General features: G+C 34.2%; 1 protein-coding gene across 1 annotated transcript; it reads left to right on the top strand.

Annotated features, from left to right (window-relative positions):
• The first annotated feature begins 204 nt into the window (after nucleotides 1–204).
• On the top strand, nucleotides 205–19,898 carry LOC127864400 (GTPase IMAP family member 8-like). The gene is made up of 3 exons (XM_052404056.1): nucleotides 205–755; nucleotides 16,234–16,358; nucleotides 18,909–19,898. Exons 1-3 carry the CDS (start codon nucleotides 308–310, stop codon nucleotides 19,896–19,898), a joined length of 1,563 nt encoding a protein of 520 aa, XP_052260016.1. The 5' UTR covers nucleotides 205–307.
• The last annotated feature ends 1,682 nt before the right edge of the window (nucleotides 19,899–21,580 follow it).

The following is a 21,580-nucleotide window of genomic DNA, read 5'->3' as shown; positions in this document are numbered from 1 at the left end:
TATCAAGTTTAATTCATTGGAATTGGCCTTTTGATTTTTAATGTCAGAGACGGATAAAGCAGCACCTATATCCTCCATACTCCCAACTTTGTGTAGAGCATACAAATTATGTTGCCTTTATTAAAACAATCTTTTGTTTAAAGTGGGTTTTTTTGCATGCTGATTAACATTAATAAAATAGTGGCAACTCTTTTAGCAGGAAAGAGTCAGATTTGAGAGAAGATTAGAAGTAGTGGACACACCTGGCATTTTTGACACCTCATTTAATGATGCAACTGTGTATCAACAAATAGCACAATGTATTGGGATGACATTGCCGGGCTTCAATGCTATCTGCTTAGTAATGCGTCCAGATCGGTTTTCCAAGGAAATGGTTGAAACTGCTGAATTGTTCTTTAAATTTTTTGGTAAAGGTGTTGATGCATATGCATTCCTCATTCTTACTTACACGGAAACAGAAGAGGACATGATGAACTACATACATGGAGGGGAAACAAATCCTGATGATGAAGGAGAAAAAGCTTTCAAAGTGCTAAGAAAAAGATGTCAAGACAAAATACTATTCATTGATAACAAAGCATCTAAAGATGACAAGGAACAAATGGTTTTGAATATTTTAACAGCAATAGATACAGCCAATGGCAAGTCATCAAGACCATACTTTCAAAACAGACTGACAAGAGAGATAGACAAAAGAGCAACAGACTTTTATCTGACCCATGTCCGTGGTTTGGGATCAACAAGGTCCACAGAAGGTAATCACATTATTTTTGTCCTTTTAACATTTGCATTTTAACATTAAGGGTATGGTTTAGATAGTGTGACACACCTTAACAGTACCAGTAAGTATTTTCTAAATAAATGAACTCTAGGTCATAAAGGACCTTGAGCTACACATGTAGCCACTTTAACCCTACAGAATGTAATTCTTCTGAGAAATGCTGCTGACTTGATAATTGTTTAACCGCCACATGACCCAGATTCGATATGAGTTCAGGCACTATTAAAACAATTTTAGAAGAACATATAATAAGTTATGAGGTTTTTAGTTGTTCACTTGCGAACAACTAAGGTAAAGAGCAAGTTTTGCAATCTAGTTTTGAGCATTACTTTTAACCTGATCACTACCTGCAACCTGCATACACGCCAAGAAATAATTTGCGGCGTTGTTTCAGTTCTTGAACTACAATAATTTACATATTGAAACATTATATGAATATTTTGTTAAATGAAAGAATTTTAAAAGGATCATTTATATAAAAAGTCAAAAAAGCTATACGTTTCGCCGAAGAGTAAGTTTATGAATGATTAAAATAGTCCACTATGTGCTACGTCAGGCAAGTGGTAATTTTTCGCGGCACAGTTCATTCCCAAACTGAGGCTATTAAAAGACGACTTTTGCGTAACCTCTTCGATAGCACTTGACTGTTTCTGGTAGTACAGCAGGAGGGGGCCGGGGGATCTGATATGGCTGGGAAATGTTCGGAGGTTCGTAATAGACTGATCCCAGAATTCGCTAGACTTTAGAAAACCCCATTATCACCCGGGTACAAACAACACCGGTCCATTATATCAACCAATGATACCTTGATTTTAATAATAGCAGTTGATACAGTGTGTGTTTTTGAAAGTATTATAAACACAAACACAGCCGATTCCTTTTCTGATCAAAGGGAGAAAAACGGAAAAACTCAATGCCATTTTACTAAGTGATCAATAGAACCATAATTTCACTATGAAAAGCAAAACAAACGTTAAAAGGAAAATGTTTTATTGTAATATGAATCTTAATTGTATTTCATTATGTTTCATAATGATACGTAATACACTGTTAATTAAGAAAAATCATGACAATCGGAAATAAATTATCCATATTCGCATAACACACATTTCATGCGGTGAATATGCAACTAACAAGTGACAACAACAATTTCAACCTTTTTGTAAATTAAATTATTTAAAAAAACACATAATTTTTAGTACTTATATTGGTGACGGGGTGACGGTAGAGGACTTACACGTTAATGTCAGTACATGAAAATTAATTAAGATGACATGAAAATAAATTAAATGAAGCATTTAATTTCTTACGAAATATATTATAAAGAAAATAAAGTCACGGTTTGCTTGAACACGCAGTTTTCTTTCCAAACATTTACATCACACTTTCATAGCCGCATCATGTGAAAATGGGTCTTATGGTATTTCGACCAGCATAGCTCAAGTTTTAATGTGGTTTGCTTGAGAATTTAATAAATTGCTGGTTATTACCAATACATTTATTATTATAATTATGTTGTGGTTCATTCTTTGTTAGACTCAAATCAAGCGATGGGTAAACTCACATAGTTAGATATGATAGTAAACATCACACTTTACACTCAAACTGCATTCGCACAAAGAAAGGGTCAACTAGGAGCTACGTTTCCATTGTTTACTTCAGTGAGAGGTCAAATCTTTACATAATTCCATTCATAAGGCCCCGGCTTCTGGATATGTATAGTTTCATTGGTTGGTTATTAATAGAAGTTTACAAAGGTTTATGCGAATAATACGTCTCGCGTAAGTGGATATTTTTGCATAATAAAAATACGAAATCATAGTCACATGGAGTTCACCAATAACTACAGTTATAATATATAGACAACGACAAAAATGATTTATAATCGCTTAAAACGAATATAAAAAACAACTAAATATAATAAGAAACATCTTTTAAAAAGATATTCGGCGAACATGCTGACTTTGAAATAAAGTTTGAAATTTATGTTTCTAAATAATTAAATTGAAAAACAAAAGTTAAACAATTGTGTGTTGTTTTTTTCACTTGTTAGTCGCATATTCACCACATGAAATGTGTTTTATTATATATATATATAAATAAATCAAACCACACATTAGTGTCAGAAGAATACAAATTATGCTACGGGAGTTCACATCATGTGTCTTCACATCATGTATCCTCACATGGCTTATTATCAGTTTATTTTTCCACCAGCGAAATATATCAGTTGTTAATATGTAACGGGCAATTTTCTTTTGAAACATTCAAATAACACTTCCACAACAGTGTCATGTGAAAATGAGTCTTATGGCATTTTGGCTGGGGTAGCTCAAGCCCAGCCTGTGCATTTGCGTAGTCTGGTCAGAGGCGATGCTTTCCACTAAAAAATCACTCAAGGTTTTATGGTCTCATTATGTATCTCTCATTATGTATCTTCTGACCAGACTGAGACATGCGCAGGCTGGGTGGGCTTTAGTTATGATGGCATAAAACCCATTTTCGCATGAAGCGGGTCTTTTTAAATCTAATTGAGAGTTGTAAATGGTTTATTTTAGCACAATGCATTTCGATATAAAATTGAATTCAAACAAGAGATGTGTTTGTCAGAAACACAATGCTATTGCGCCGCTTTGCAGCCATATATTTGACCTTTGACCTTGAAGGATGACCTTGACCTTTCACCACTCAAAATGTGCAGCTCCATGAGAAGTAAGTAAGAGATTGAATGATTTTTATTTTTTATTTTTGACCTTTGACCTTGAAGGATGACCTTGACCTTGACCTTTCACCACTCCAAATGTTTAGCTCCAGGAGATACACATGATGCCAAATAACAAGTTGCTATCTTCAATATTTAAAAAGTAATGGCCAATGTAAAAGTTTTCGGATGGAATATTTGACATTTGACCTTGAAGGATGACCTTGACCTTCAACTTTCACCACTCAAAATGTTCAGCTCCAGGAGATACACATGCATGTCAAATATCAAGTTGCTATCTTCAATAGTGAAAAAGTTATGGCAAATGTTTAAGTTTTTGGACAGAATATTTGACATTTGACCTTCATGGATGACCTTGACCTTCTCCTTTCACCACTCAAAATGTTCATCTCCAGGAGATACACATGCATGCCAAATATCAAGTTGCTATCTTCAATAGTGAAAAAGTTATGGCCAAAGTTAAAGTTTTTGGATGGATTGACAGACGCCATATATTAGACATTTTACCTTGAAGGATGACCTTGACCTTCACCTTTTGCAAATCAAAATGTGCGGCTCCATGAGATGCACATGCATGCCAAATATCAAGTTGCTATGTTAAATATTGAAAAAGTTTTCGTACGGACGGACAGACTGACATACAGACATACTGACGGACAGTTCAACTGCTATATGCCACCCTACCAGGGGCATAAAAAGCAAATACAACAAACTGACAAATAAGGGTAGCCTATTCAGGCCTTCAGGAACGATTTTCAGATGTGCTGACCGAGTACGACAAACATTTGTGGTTAGATAATTAAACGATTTTCCTCTTAACGTGAAAGTATACTATTTTGGTAGTTTTTTCTCATCTTGAAAGCAAAACTGTGTTTATCTATAGTAAATTATGTCTTCCCCTGACGATTAAGTGACCGAGTACAGACCCTGACATTTTGCAAGATGGATTTTAACGCGTAATTGTAAGGCCAGAATTTTTTTATAAAATGATTTTCGGATTTTTTTTCTAAAAGTGTCTGGTATGAGGACGGAAAAAAAAAAAAAAAAAAAAGATGGATGACCAAATATGCTCTCATTTTAAAAAGTGTTATGGTATGAGGTTCTTTCTACTAAGCAACCACAGTGATTTTTTTCAAACATGTTGATGTACAAAATGATCATAATCAGACTGTAGGTCTTGATGTGCAGTTTTTAAATTAGTTTAAATTTTAAAAATATCTTAACTGGTTCAAAAGTTATGCAATTGTTTCACTTGTCCATATAAATAAACTTTTGGTGATTTTTTTGCTGAGCATTTTGGTCATAGTACCTGTGTGTTTTGCGGACTTCGTGCGTGGAACAAAATAACTTTTTTTCATTTTGCTATCATTTGAATTTATATTTTTGTTTTAATTGTCTGATTTGGTTGAAACTTGCCTTCTATATGTTGTTTTTTTCACAAGGAATCCATATTTTGCATTAAAAATACTTTATCTCAACAAACAACAAATAAGCTATTGAGGTTTAAAAGAACTATCGTCCAGTAAAAATTAATACCGCAGACAAATACAAATAGCATAATAAAACACTTTTCAGGGGTTTCACTGGCCCCAAAAAAGTTGTCGTCACTTTATTGCAGTGTGAAAACCACCGGTACATCTACTACATTAATAAATAATGGCATGGACTATATTTTTATTACTTTGAGAAGTATGTTAATACATAAATAACAAAATATAATTGAAGTACCTTCATAAGTCTTAATAAGCTTTATTTTTATATAAATAACATTTTTTCCAATTGATAAACCAGATAACCAACATAATATAATAACACTAATAATAATGTAATAGCATACTGCATAAATGTTTTGATCAGAATTATTTATTAAAAACTACAATCACACAAATATACATCATATGAAAGGAAAAATAAATTAAACATCAGAAGATAAAGCACCTAAATTCAAATTGTTAAACAGTTACATTTGGTCATTTGGACATGATATACATCAACTTCTGTTTATTATCACATTTCACAAATTGTACCACAACACCTATTGTTAAAAGGTTTTCTGTTAGCTGTGGTGGTTGATTTCCAGGTTCAATTAAATGAATATTTTTCACATCTAATTCTTGACAGAAAGGCCCAGGATCATCGCCACACTCCATTCTTGTTGTCGGAAATAACACAAAACATATTTTTACAAACTATATACACAAAATCAACACATAAATATCACTATCTTAATGTCAGAATTTTAACATATCCGAAATATAGTACATTGAGTGGAAGACGTACTTTTTATTTCAGAAATGGTTGGTATCTTAATCAAAATATATCGTTCCCAGAACATTATAATAATGGAACTGTTAAACATAAATGCTCACAAATGCCTGTTTAAACAGATTAACACGTGTTATTGTCATGGTATTGATTAAATAAATAGCGTCCCTAATAATCGTTATAATTATTGATCTCCGTGACAGTTTATCCCAGGATAACGCAATAACAATAAACGTGACTATTTTATTTGGACATTCATGGTTTGAAATCATTTAAAAAACTGTTGATTTTGCGATTTTTGAACTTTTGGTATGAACCAGATCGGAACAAACCGAAGTTTCGTACCCATTTCGTACCCATTGAAAATAACGAAAAAACACATATTATATGCACAAATTCTTCACTGCAACTGCATTAAACAACACATAAAATTGTATTTGTGTGTAAAATATGGAAGGTTTAAAGTTGATAGGCGTAAATGGGTTTCGCAATTCGAGCACATGTTAAATTAAAATCGTTCTTTTCTTATTGCTTTCATAATAATTTTTAGTCATTTTAATACTATTAATTTTAAAAAATTGTAAAAAAATGATAAAATATTTACTTACAAATCGATTCCATTCAGGATTTCATTTGACGGTTGCATAATTATTGGGAAATTAGCAGACTTTGCTGATGAAAGCGTAGTAGCGTTCTTGAACAAAGATGGCGTAGCGTTTGGTAAATTCCAGCACATGTACATGATGAAGGATGTTCACGTATTAATGTGGGTTATTAAAACTCAGGGTTTGTTATGATGTCCTGATGGCATTATGTATAGGTCATTTAAGGCGAAAAGCTGGGTAAAATAGCGCATGAGTGTTCTATACTGATGTTAAGGTCAGAGACTGGTTGACAACGTGTCTGTTTTGAAAGTATGGTCTTGATGACTTGCCATTGGCTGTATCTATTGCTGTTAAAATATTCATTCAACCAGGGTAACAAGTAATGCATAAACAACAAAGTACGGGTCAACAGCGCTGTCTTTATGACTATCTAATTTGTGCGTAAAAAGTACTGCTCCCAGATTTTTGTATATTTATTTTCATCAATTATCTTATTGTTTATTTTGAATTGTATATAGTGTCAAAAGTTTTGAAAAGGGAATTTCCATTATGAAATTATATTCTTAGTGTGATAGGTATTAGATATTCCCACAATATTGATTTAATATAACGGTGATCACAAATTTTATTTTATATCGAGGGCTGCCCGCAATACTGTCTTAACTGCATATTTTTACAAAATTGACTTTATTGCATTTTTAAACCTGTAAGCATGTTTTACATCAATACAAGAAAAAGTTTTGCTTTCTTCTTAAAGAAAATAGTGTATATGTCTATAATGCAATATAGTCTTATCTCATTCTGAAAATAAAAATTCTTGCAATACAGTAGTAAGTCAACTTACTACATTATTGCACAGACATTTTATTGATCTTCATGGTATTTGTTCTTGCAATACAGTCTCAAGTCAACTCAATGTGATGTCATAATGTTGATGACATCATCAGTTTATCTTGAAAAATGGTTTAAATGGTTGTGTGCAACATCTTGAGTTATTTTCAAACTCATACATTTCATATTATACCTACAAGATCAGATTTTTGAAGCACCTTTTTTAAAACCATGCCAAAGTTAAGACTATTAAATTATTATTATGTTGTTTCTTTAATTTAATACTTTTATATAATATTAGATTATGAGATTTAAGCATTACTTAATCTGAAATTATTAATTGTGCAAGTAAAAGATCATTGTTTTTTTTGCACATATACAAATATTAATTGGTCACACAAGTACGCTGGAAATGTCCTAAACCACCGCATGTAAGACATGATATGTCCCGCCGAGGATACTCTCCCCAATTGGAGCCATATCAGCTCAATTCAATCCCTCAGGATGGAAATTTGAACCTTGGTACCCAATATGGTAACCATTGTTTCACCTGTTTCCAGCTCTAATTTTGAAAGCATTAGGACCAGGACCACGTTCATAGGCGGTCACAAGGATCAACACCCGAACTTCCAAAAGAGTTGGACAATAGCTCCACAGCATCCAGCAGCTGCTCGACCACCTGGGTTAATTTGTCCACCGCCGAGCCACTGACCACATCTGGAGTGGGTGCCTTTTTCATCCGTGAACCCACCTAGATTCTGCTTGATCATCCTCAAGCCGCGGCGCAAGCGGACTGAACATGGCTATATATTTTCATTCTGTGCATTGCATCCACCATCGATGTGGGTAACTGCAGGCTTACATGCTTGCCGGCCTCCTTGTCAAGCAAACCCTGACAAAATTTCGTCACTGCCTGCTCAGCGGCATATGCGTAGCGCAGATCACGAAACGCCGTGGTTGCAAGCGTTAGTGCCCGATTTGACCAATCGTCTAGGGACTCGCCTTCTTCCTGATGGAAAACATGGAACCCCTGCGCAGTGACAGGTAGCTCTCTGGCGCCAAAGCGCTCCTGTAGCCGCTGCATAAGCTCGGTGTAAGGTACCGTCCCTCTCCCTTCAGTGAGCAATGCCTAAAAGTCAACCGCCTTTGTAACCTGTGACGCACCAGCCCAGACAGTCAGCCTATCACTTCCAACCAGCCATCAATCTTGGCGTACCGCCCAAGTTTGGCTTTAAATTAGGGATGGCAAAAGTATTTGAATATTCGATTGAATCATCAGTATTCGAATGGCAGAGTTGGCATTCGAGTATTCGCAAGTTTACTATTTCAATCGATTTTGTGCTTTTCAATTAATTACCCGCAAGTTGTTTACTAATTACAACAACAATAACAACTTATTGCCAACCGAAATCAAAAGGGATTAACATGTTTGATAAGACGCTTGTCGTGTCAAACTGATAACGTGCTCTTATCAGCGTCGATTGTGCAGTCGCAATATACACACCCAAAGAAAGGGCGTCAATTTTGTTTGTCAATTTGCTGCCAATTAGGGCCTTAAAATGACTAGCGAACAATAGTTAAAATGGTGTGATCACAGTTTGAACAGTCATTAAATGTTTTAAGTAGTCAAAGTTGACAAATGATATAAATGTTTGTTTGAACAGAAAATATGCAGTCATCACTAAATTCTTTGCAATGTATTTTGCATAACCTTTTGAAATGATACTTTTTTATACACACACACATGTTATCGCCATTATTAAATTTATGGAAAATTCAAATGTAAATGATTACAATTCTATGACTTGTTTTTATCTTTTTATTTGTGTCCGATTTGAGTGTCGGTCATAGATTCAGTTCACAACGATAAGATTACTCTACAGCAAAGTTAACAAAAGCAACAACCTTCTAAGTAATCGGCAAATGGTTATAACCTGGTATTAATACAAACAATTTGAATACGTCCTTGTTATACATTGCAGAAAACAGAAGGTAATACATTCCAACTGTTTAATGCGAATATTCGAATATTCTTTTGAATGGATTTGCGTGTATTCGAATACCGATATAGGTATTGGATGCCATCCCTACTTTAAATACAAACCAATTGCTCCTCACATCATATAGCCCGCTATTTGGCAGCCTTGTCAGGACATCCTGATCCCACTGGGTCGGGGGGTTACTCAGAACAGGAAGATTGTTTAGGATAGGGTGGGGGTGCGTCGCCTCTATGGTAGTTTCACTAGATATCGCCTGCACTTCGTGACCGTCAACGCCGCTCTGGTACGTACCTGACAAATGGGCTGTGGAAGGGGCCTCTAATGAAACAGAAACAGGACTACATTGACTAAATAGTAGCTCTCTACCGGGACTTCCAGGGGAAAACCTAGCGACTTGAGCGGGACGAGGACGCTTAATGGGACATCAGCGACATCAAACAGTATCGGCATGCCCGTCACCACCACATGGTCCGGCTGCAACAACATACGCTTGGGGAACAAAGGCTTTGCAAACTGCTATCATAGCTGGACAACTCCTGCTGGCTGTTACCAGTGGGATTCCGATAACTAGACACCTCACGGCTGTTAACTAGACACCTCTCGGTTGGTTACCGCGGTGCTACCATAGCTGGACAACTCCTGCTGGCTGTTACCAGTGGGATTCCAATAACTAGACACCTCATGGCTGTTTACTGCGGTGCTACCATAGCTTGACAACTCCTGCTGGCTGTTACCAGTGGAATTCCGATAACTAGACACCTCTCCGTTGGTTACTGCGGTGCTTCCATAGCTGGACAAATCCTGCTGGCTGTTACCAGGGGGATTCCGATAACTAGACACCTCATTGTTGGTTACTGCGGTGCTATCAAAGCTGGACAACTCCTGCTGGCTGTTACCAGTGGGATTCCACTGGAACTAGACACCTCACAGTTGGTTACGACAGCGCTATCAACCGGAACCACGTGGCAGGCGGTCGGGATGACCTCACCACTTGTGTCCATTTTGCTGACTTCCTGATCAGCGGCGGCCTTCCTGGGGCCTACTGCAGCCGCCTCCTGGTCGGCCGAATGGTTGTCTAAAGGTGTAATTGATAATAATCTATTGTTACCCCACCCTTAACTCAAATCGGTCATATTTTAGCATGGCAATATAATACAGAATGATACTGACGTTAATGTATGAATAATACTAATAATTATTCACCAGTATGTTCTAATGGACAACAATAAACTAGAAAACAATCATGAATTTGCATAACTGCTGTTGATTTGTGTCTACACAGACCTGTCAACTATACTTGCTGTTAAGTTGTTTATTGACAAGAACAATGTCTTGGTATATAAATGCTACATACATTAGACATAATTATTCTAATTTGAAAAATACTTTAAACATTGTTCAGAAAATTGTTTTATTGTTATTTCTTAATTATTGTTTAACTTGATCAGGTATGTCTGACATGTTAAAAAAATATAGGTAGTTCTTACTGAATCTCTGAGAACTACATCAGTTAATAATTATATAATATTAAAAATGTTATATTTTCTAACATAAACAAAAAATGAAAAATTATTATACAAAATGATTTGCCTGCTGTCAGTTACTATTGTTATTTTATCGGTTTAAGTTCTATCTTATATGTGCACTGAATTATTGAAATTACTGGAAACATATGACTTTATAATACAAAATGAAGCAAATCATGAAATTTTAAAGAAATGAAATGTTTTTGCCTATCTATTAAGATAATAAGGTTAATGATAATCAATTTGCAGTATTTTCCATTTTTATGTACTCTTTGATCAGCAAATTTGTATAAAAATATTGACAATACCTTTTAACTTTGTTAAATTTATCACACCAAATGCCAAATATATGCAAATATGCAAATTTTTAGAGTAACATGTGTTGAAAAAGTAAAAAAAATAAAAAAGTTCCCTTTTTAAGAATGTTAATGTTATTTCTATAACCCTTACTTTTGTATTGAAGAGAAAAAAAAGTATTGCTTACCATTAATATTTCCTGCAATACTGTAGTTAGTTGACTTACTACAGTATTGCAGGAAATTCAAAATCCCGAACATGTCCAATTTCAGCGCAAGAGTGTAGTAAGTCAATTAATTCTACAAAGTTATTTTCTTTTTTAAGATATATTTTTGTGATTATATGAAATATGTTTGTTTCTCTATTCTGTAATAAAATGTGAAGTATTTTGTTGTTAACAATAAGAATGGAGAAAATGTGATGTTGTTTGCTTCTCCTGTAAAATTTCAAAAAAAGACAGTTAAAACTGTCTTGTGGCAGCCCTCGATATTAACTGGTTCTCGTTACTGTGAAACCATTATTAATCGTCAGGCATTAATTTTCATGTATTACGTCAGTCAACCAATTGACGAATTCAAGATCCTAACGAACAATCATGTCCAATATTTGAACAAAATTAAGACTGAATTACCGAAGGCATTAGGCATTAAAATCCAACGTAATCCACGCAAACATACTCTGACTGTTTCGTAATGAAGATAATCCGGTTTTGACACAAAGGGGCGTAGATTACACAGTGTACTTAACTGACACGTGACATTGCTGTAAAACGCAGGTGCAGTACAGCTGTATCGACTCCGTTGACTACGTTTAGGTAGAATAGTAATGCTTAGCGCTAATTGTTAACAACTTTATTACCCATTGTGTGCATTGTGTTTCTCAGTGTTGTTGCAAATTATACAGCCTCCACGCAGCGGATCCGGATCAAAGACAAACGAAATTAAAAGATGATGATGTGTGATCAACACCTGACTGATATACATATCCTCATTGATTACAAATTAATACAGAACATATTGATTTGTGTTTGGTTGTTACCGCTTAACTACAATAAAGGTGTGAAAATAGCTGGTGTTTCGTTCATGGGCTATCGATTTTTTTAATCATTGACAACTTCGACAAATTTTACGATACATGTTTCAAATCATTGTTATTTGTAGCAATTGTATTCGTAACAGGTAAAGAGAAATTAGCAATTATGACGATAAGTTCATTCCAAACGTAGGGTAATTGTCTACAGAAATTCACTTTCATTTTCGCGCGATTTTCAGGAAATCCCAGAGAAGAACGATTTTCGAATGACTGAGTATGACACAATAAAACATTGCATTCAATCTAATTTAAACTCACTCGTCCATTGGTTGTTACAATTTAATCTGAACTGTGCCCTATGAAACCGCTGTCAAATAATGCAGTGTTAATTTTACACTTTCGAAAAATGGCGTATGTTTGTGTTAATAAAATTTTAAAACACATTTATTGAGACTTTAAACCTGTCATCTGCGTTATTATTGGAATAAGTGTATTAATTTAAATTTTCTAAATTCATTGACATTATTACAAGTGACATGTCAGACAAATTACTGTAGTTAAAGATATCAAATATTTACGATGCAAAACTCTTGAAACTTTATTGAAAACTGACCGAATAGTTTCCTAACACTAATTATTACCAATAATGTTCGCACCTTCTCTAATTTGCGCCGAAAAAGGTAAGGTTGTTATCATTATGGCCATGATAGTAAATGAATAAGACAAATTGGCAATTGGCTTCACTGTTTCAAACACTCGTTAACATTTTTTCGGACCCACTCAATCGCTAATCATAATAATGCTGCACTAAAGGGGGCACATTACTGATCAACAAAAGACTAGTATATTGGCATGTGACAAACCGGCCCCACCACCTGCAAGTGACTTTCAAGTGTCCTCCCTCTTTCCCCACTACGATTTATCGCAACCGCGATATATTTCGGACATGTTTGACAAAGAAATCGGATATTGACTGAAGCATTTTTTTTGGTCTTTTTTCAAAGCCAGGAATTGGCGAATTTAAGTGCTGACGAAAACGTTATTTAAAAAAAAAAAACGACGAAATTTCGTGCTGGCGAAAATAATGGTTTCACAGTATATCATTTTCATAATATTTTTATTGCTTTCAGAACGTCTAAAAAGAGACATGTTGTTGTTATTTTGTTTAAGTTATCTCTATAACATAAATATGATGATAAACAGTGCACACACATCTCGACCACACACTCTTTATAATTCTGAATGGGTTGTGTTTATTGCAAACTATCATTTGAACCCCAGTCATACTTTTTTAGTTATGTTTTGCATTATAAAATTTCACTGTGTAATTATTGGGCTATGCAAAAAAATACCAGGGTTAATAACTTATAGTGAAGAGAGAGAGGGTTATACTTCAAGCATATGTATATATATAACAAGGTATCCAACTCAAAATCACCCGAAAACAGGATGCATAGCTTTGAACAGCCCTAACTTCATCAATAATTTGTGCAGCGATTTTCACGATCTTTGTCTTATTCAACGCAGAAATGAATTTCCTTTCTGGAAATGTACATGTCTTGCAATATTTTTACAAATGCTGGGTCAACTTTAAAGAAATAACATGATACACAACTTGCGTGACCTACTTAACATCCATCAGACAGGATAAATTAATGAAATCTTCACGGAGTAAAGGGCATTTTCCCTGCAAAGTTCACGGACCTCGATACCATAATTCAATAAAACGTATGAAAAAACATTCTTACCGTGCTTGCCATTGCATTATGCATCAAAACTAACTGTCCAGCGCCGTTTGAAACCTTTGTTTACATACATTTCAACTAACCAACATTTGAAACACACGAGTGATTTCATTGGTCCAATGCGAAGGTGAAGATTTTATTCATTAATCCTGTCTGATCGGTGTCAAGTAGGTCACGCGAGTTGTGTATCGTGTTATTTCTTAAAAGTTGACCCAGCATTTGTAAAAAAAATTGTTATCGCAGGATCCAGACAAGCAAATTCGTTGAATTGATATCCCCCGCCAATATGCTTCTGAAAACAAAAGTGTTATATTTGACACTCAAAAAAGCATTTTTTCAAGATACAAAGGGCCATAACTCCGTTATTAACATATGGTGTACAATGCCATTTGGCGTGCATCATCCTCTTATTCATATAATTTATATACTCATACCAAGTTTCAATGAATTCTGCCAAAGCACTTCCAAGATATGGCTCCGGACACACAAAAAAGCATTTTATCAAGATAAAAAGGGCCATAACTCCATAATTAACAGATAGTGTACAATGCCATTTGGCGTGCATCATCCCCTTATCCATATATACTCATACCAAGTTTAAATGAAATCCGCCAAAGCTTCCAAGATATGGCTCCGGATGGACGGAAAGACCGACGGACGGAAAGACAGATGGACGGACGGACAACGCCTAAACAATATCCCTCCGCCTATGGCGAGGGATAAAAAGTGTGACAGACTGACTGACTGACTGACTGACTGACTGACTGACTGACAACCATAAGTCCCCTCCGGTTTCACCGGTAGGGGAAAATTACTTAAAGTATACCTCCGCAAACTATTTTTCGGCACGCATTGCCTTCAATCCTCGATTTGTGAGTGATTGAACGGTAATGGTCTGCAGACTGATTTTCAAAACACCACTATTAACCTTAGTTGTTCACTCAAACAACTAAAAGAGCAACATCACACTTTAAAGTTTCTATGCACACAAATCTAATATTCAAATCAGAACTTTGGATTTGAATTTTTGGCAGGAACAAGTGTCCTGATACCTGGAAATATAAAGCTACACCTCTTGTGAGCACCGATTTAATTTTAGGGTTAATGAACTAAACATTTCTGCTGTGAAAAATCAAGATTGAAAATAGATACAGGTGTAATCTTTTATGAAACCAATACAATGTTACATAATCCTCTTTATTTTGCAATGAAGTGTTTGCAAAAAGCCAGTTCTTACTGTTTAGAAGGGTGTTTTTAGTTTATTTGTTGAAATCAACAATGGAAAAGTAATGTAACTCTCACTGGAACTGGAAAGTCATGTGGCAGATACTTGGATCGTTACTTGATAATGGTATTGTTTAAACCTCTTTTTTAAGGTAATAAATTGCTATTGTATGAACCTTCAATAAATCAGTTTTATGAATAAACAAAAGTTTTAATGAACTGAACCAACAGTGAATAGTTTTCTAATATCATTATAATTTGTGGTAACAAAGTAAACACAAATAACAACAAATCAACAAATGTGTGTACATATGCTTTACAATTTTAACAATTATGACAGATACTAACTGACGGAATTCCCATAATTTTGTGAACTAAGAGATTGAAAACTTGCCTTTTGCAACTTGTTATTATATATTACTGTTTAAAATCAATGTAGCATTGATGTAATTCTTGAGTCCAATAAGTGATATAAATAATGGCCAAGACATACCTTTATAAAATATTTGTTAACAAGTATCTGGTCTTCCAGGGCCCTTTGTTTATAATAATTATTGTATAATTATAAATGATAAACAAGAGGGCTGAGATGACCCTATATTGATCAACCTGAGTAATAGGGCTTGGCCAGTTCTGATTCCAGGGGTATGATTTGAACAATCTTTGTAGAAGGCCGCAATCTGATGTCACATACATAATATAAATTAAACAATAAACATTTCCCACCCACAACACCAGGGAGGGCAAATTTTGCACCTAGGACATGATTGGAAAACTTTTAGTAGAGGACAATTATGTGCTGTTAAATGGCAAATTTTAGACCACTATATCTTTCTGTTTTACAGAAAATACGTAAAATTTCAAAAAAATGTTTACATTATCTGACCCTAGTGTTCAGCCAGTTTTGACCCCAGGGTCATAATTTGAACGCAGAAAAACATTACAATATATGCCATACCAAATACCAAGGCTCTTGGAGTTCTAATATCAAAAAGGAATTTAATTTAATATTTATTTTATATCAGTCTAAATAATTCACGTGATCGTTTTTGCTGCAACCCCATGGACATGATTTGAATCAACTTCTTAAGAGACCACAAAAGAATATTACTACAAAAGTCTATTTAAATCATATGACCCTAGACATGGCCAATCATAAATTATAATGAAACAATGTAACATAAATAATGTTTCTGTATTTTAAGATCTAAGAATCCTCCTCATTGGACTTACTGGCCATGGAAAAAGTGCAACTGGGAACTCTCTTCTGGGTAAAAGCTTGTTTACTGAACATGCTTCAACAGTGGGGAATGCATGCCAAGACACACAGGTAGGTAACAAGCGCTATGAACTCTATAAAAAGTAAAACAATTGTAGGTTTAACACTCTTTTACATAATTATACAGTAAACTAATTATCCATATCCTAAAAGAAGAATATACAATGTCTTTGTTGTTTAAACAAACTTAGTAAAAATGAACTTCATGATGGCTCTAAAGCGGTCAAAGTTCAAAGTACTCAAAATATCAATGACTTGAGTGATAAACAAGTGCTTAACCCTACATGACCAATATTATAACTTGGTTTAGATAGTAGTGTTAAGATAAACATTATCTTACCAAGTGTACTCAAGATTGAGTCAAGAGTGTGGCTACAAGAGCGGGTTTCTTAATATTTTACTGGTGACCTAGTTTTGTGAAAACACACAACGCTGAATAAATCTTGGTTTAGTTATTGTTAAGGTAAACATAATGACCAAGTTTGATCAATATTAAGTCATAAATAAGGCTTTTAGAATGGCAACAAGGTCATCTAAGAGTTGAACTTAGTGACAAGTTTTTGATAACAGTGGAGCTTGGCCTAGACTTTGTCAAGATAAGCATTGTTTCATCAAGTTTCAGTCATCAATGTGGCTTATACACTCAACAACTTTTCTCATCTCAGATCACTGATATTTTTTGTTATTTTCTCAAAACTGAAACTATAAAATGACATATTTTTTTTTTATGTGTAGCATACTGTTCGCATTTCATGTAGATATGTCTTAATAAGATTTACCAGAAGCGCTGATCACTTATATGTAGATCATTGTTTGCATTTTCTATTTAAGATATTTTGTGGGCTTACTTTAAACAACCTTAATGGTATCATTAAGCATTTGGACCATCCACTCTTCGTGAAAAAACACTTAACATTTGAACGAGGTATCTAACAAAGCGTATGTAAGCACGTGCAATTAAAGTTTTTCTAAAAGCTTTTGTTTCTAAATTTTGACCTGATGACCTAGTTTTTATACCTAAATTGATCATGATTTGAATTTGGCCTAGATATTGTCAAGATAAAAATCCTGACCAAGTTTCATCAAGATTAAGTCTTTTAGAGTGGTAATTTATTTTTTCAAAGATAATACCATGTGGACACAATTTTGACATGCGACATGCCATCTTGTTATATTGGTCATGTTTGGTTATTTTAAAACTACATCATTAATGACTAAGCTACAGAACAGACAAGCTGTTTTATGTCCAAACTGACTTTTCACATGTAGGTGTGACCTCAACCTTTCAGGTAGATAACTGTATTTCATGCTAAACTTGATTTTAAAATTAAATAATGAATGACAAAGTTAAACTATGAACAAGCTGGTCAATGTCAAGATTCGACATTTGCCTTTTATTATAAGTGTGACTTTGACGTTTAAAAAAGGGAGACTTGTATCACTCACAATGCATTGTCTAATAATGGTTAACATAACAAAGTTCTTGCTGGGAGACAGACAGACAGTGTGACAGCTGCCGCCATCTTCAATGTGGTGCCTAGAAATATTGCTGTCATTGCAATATGGAATCAAAGCAATATCTAAAATCTCTAAAGACCTCTGAGCAATAACATTGCTTCCACAGCTATAACTTGTTTACATCAGTAGAGTAACCCAGGTGTAGCGTAATTGAGAGTCAACGTTTTTAATTTAACTTATAGAAACAAGACAAGTCTCTGAACGATTAAAACTATTTCTTTTATTATTCTATCAAGATATTTTCTAACACCAAAATTATAAGTTTCAAAGTTCCTTTTAAATCTAGCTGCAGGATCCCCATTCTGACAAAACATCTACATTTTGTTTACAGGTTAATTTGCATAAAACTCAATTATAACTTTGATTGGTCATTAGTGTCCGTTTCTGCACGTGCTTATCGTTGATTGGTTGAGTTGCTTAATGTACTGAATCAATGACCCCCCTGGGAACGGAGTTTCATGTGTTTACCCATTTATCGACTAATCCTTTCAGACATCTGATTTGACTACATAGTTCAATGGATGTGAGAGATATAACTTAATAAGACTAAGATTCCCGTTGCAATACTTTGTATGTCTGGTAATACTAAGATATTATTGTAATCGTGTTCACCCGGCATAGTTCAATAGATGTACAAAATAATTTAATAAGATTAGAATTTCTGTGTCAATATTTTTGATCAAACTATCAATTGGGCCACCTTTGCTAAATACAAGACGCCCAGTAACAGATTCATAGGTTTAGAATATCTTATCTTTGCCCTTTCAAATTGTTGATTTAGCCTACTTTAACATTGAATGTACTGATATGACTGGTCTTTACTTGCAAGAGATCTTAATTATAATTTAACAAATAAGAATAATTTTCAAATTCTATAATCATGGCCAATATATCACCAAGATTTATTATTAAATTTCCAAACTTCATTTATGTTATTATTATTTCTAACATTCAAATATTTTCTTTATGGAACCCTTAATATTTTATTTAACATTATATGCTGTTACGCTACACAGGGACATGATGTATTTATATGAAAATTTGATAGTCATGCCATTTAAAAGCTATAATTTGTATTTTTAGAGTGGGGAAAACAATGGTCGTAAAATAAAGATTGTGGAATTCCCAGTGAAGAATCCCTCTAGCCAAAGTCACGAAGATTTAAAGAAGCAACTCTTAGAAACAGAGAAAAACTTGCATCCAGGATTTCATGCTGTTTGTTTTGTAATAGATCCAAATAAGATCTCTGAAGTAAAAGACCAATTCCAACGCTTCATAGAATACTTTGGAGATGATGCTAATGATTACGCTTTTGTTATCATGACATTTACTAAAAATGAAGATGAACTTGAAAAGAACTTTCCTGATGATATAAAGGTCAAGCATCCAGAAGTTCAACCGGTATTCAGGTTTTGTAAAGATAAAGAGTTGTACATAGACAATAAGGTCTCACAAACAGAAAAGGAAGAAATGATTAAAGATATGCTAATTTTTTTTGATATTGAAAATGTGAAAAAGATTATACCATGCTTTAGCTCACGTTTTAAACAAAAAGCTGAAGCTGATGAAGCTGCTGAAGCTATTAGATGTAACGAAGCTGCTAAAGCTGCTGAAGTTGCTAGAATTGTTGAAGTTAATAGAGCTGCTAAAGCTGCTGCAGACCAAAGACTTGCTGAAGCTGTTAAACAGGCTAGAGAAGCTGAAACTGCTAAATTTATCAAAGCTGCTGCAGATGCCAAAGCTGCAGTTGAAATAGCTGAAACTCATAGAGTAGCTGAAGTTGCCAAAGCTGCTGCAGCTGCTGCAGCTGCTACAATTGCTGAAGAAGCTAGAGCTGCTGAAGCTGCTAGAGCTGCTACAGCCATTCAAGATGCTGCAGACGCTGTTAAAATTGCTGAAGATGCTAGAGCTGCTGAAGCTGAAAGAGCTGATAAAGCCATTCAAGATGCTGCTAAAGCTGCTGAAGATGCCAGAGCTGCTGAGGCTGCACTGCAAGAGAGACTAAGACAAACAGAGGCTGCTTATGCAGCATATCAAAAGAAAATTGAAGAAAAATCTTGCTCAATTATGTAAAAATGTTATATCATATTATGCAATGGGCCTGATAAAAACAATTAATATTGGGGACTACTACCGCTACATTAACATATTCCAAGAACTCCATCTTTTTGAGCATGTTTAGGATATGTAATACAACATGTTAGTTTTTCAATACGAATTTCTTTGTGCTTAATGGTGAATCTGTTCAGAAATGTGTTTGATATATCGGAGTTTTAAAAATATTGTTTGCACTGTTTTACAATCCTCAAAGTCTGAATAAATCGCTTTAAACAATGTTTTTAAAACAGCAGAAAAAATTATGCAAGAAAAAAGCTGCAGCTTTGTTTATTTGCAATTATTTTCTGACACATCATAGTCCTTATACTTAGACTCACACTCAAAATGCTCCATAGACTCCGGTATGGATTGAAAAAATCCGGTTACAAGCGAAATCTTAACAAACTGACGGGTTGATAGGTAAAAATCATAGATATTTAAACACTTATAGACGACTTCAAATCTTTAATCCATAGTCATTGTTAAAGTTTATGCGTTAATATTCAAAACTATGCCATTATGTAACAGATTGAGCGTCTTCAATTACAATGAAAGAGTTAGATCACACATTTAACAAGAGCTAGTCACAGTATAGTGCCAAATCCCCGCTGAAATATGTCTGCTTGTATGACAACATTTGTTTTAGAGAGTAGAATAATATTTGTAAATCATGGCACCTGTGTCATCTATTTCTATTTTTAGGATCAATTAGTTATATAGTGTTGGAGTTATGCTGTAGAGAATAAAATATATGAAATGAAAGAAAGGGAGCTAATTAAAAAAGAAGACTATAAACAGTTACTGTTCTTGATCACTGTATTTTCCTTTAACTCATCTATTTATTTTACAGTGAATACTTCAGTGTTCAAATTAAAATATTATTGTAAAATTAGATAAAGGGAGATATTAAAAATTAAAAAGCTAAAATATTTACTATGAAATTTTATTAAATATCATTTAAAATTATAAATAAATAAAATATAAATAAAAAAAATATAAAAATTAAATAAAAAAGGGAGGTAATTCAAAAACTACAGCCGAAAGAGTTATGGTTCATGTTCACTGCACTTCTCCTAGTTGCCACCTGTTTATATTTCTAGTTTCAAGTAAATCCCTTCAGTAGACTTAGAGTTATGCTCCGGACAAAAATGAACTTTGAAATTAAATAAAGGGAGATAATTGAATTACTAAGGTAGATAGAGTTATGGTTCTTAGTCACTGCACTACTCCTACTTACCATCTGTATATATTTCAAGTTTCAAGTAAATCCCTTCAGTACATTTAGAGTTATGCTCCGGAGAAAAATTTACTTTGAAATAAAATAAAGGGAGATAATTAAAAACCTAAGGTAGATAAGAGTTATGGTTCTTAGTCACTGCACTTCTCCTACTTACCATCTGTTTATTTTTCAAGTTTCAAGTAAATCCCTTCAAAAATTTATGAGTTATGCTCCGGACAAAAATTAACTTTGAAATATATAAAGGGAAATAATTCAAAAACTAAGGTAGGCAGAGTTATGGATCTTGGTCACTGCACTTCTCCTAGTTGCCATCTGTTTATATTCTTAGTTTAAAGTAAATCCATTAAATAGATTTGGAGTTATGCTCTGGACAAAGTTTTGGACGGAAAGACGGAGGCTATTACTATATTCCCTCCGA

Source organism: Dreissena polymorpha, chromosome 1 (genome assembly GCF_020536995.1).
Source record: "Dreissena polymorpha isolate Duluth1 chromosome 1, UMN_Dpol_1.0, whole genome shotgun sequence".
NCBI lineage: Eukaryota > Metazoa > Mollusca > Bivalvia > Myida > Dreissenidae > Dreissena > Dreissena polymorpha.
This window is presented reverse-complemented; position numbering and strand designations above follow the sequence as displayed.

What these genes read in the sequence shown, in the direction of transcription:
- LOC127864400 (XM_052404056.1), top strand. Translation starts at nt 308, where the DNA reads ATGACATTGCCGGGCTTCAATGCTATCTGCTTAGTAATGCGTCCAGAT. An exon ending in ATCAACAAGGTCCACAGAAG is followed by an intron (nt 756 to 16,233) that starts GTAATCACATTA and finishes CTGTATTTTAAG; the next exon opens with ATCTAAGAATCCTCCTCATT. An exon ending in ATGCATGCCAAGACACACAG is followed by an intron (nt 16,359 to 18,908) that starts GTAGGTAACAAG and finishes TTGTATTTTTAG; the next exon opens with AGTGGGGAAAACAATGGTCG.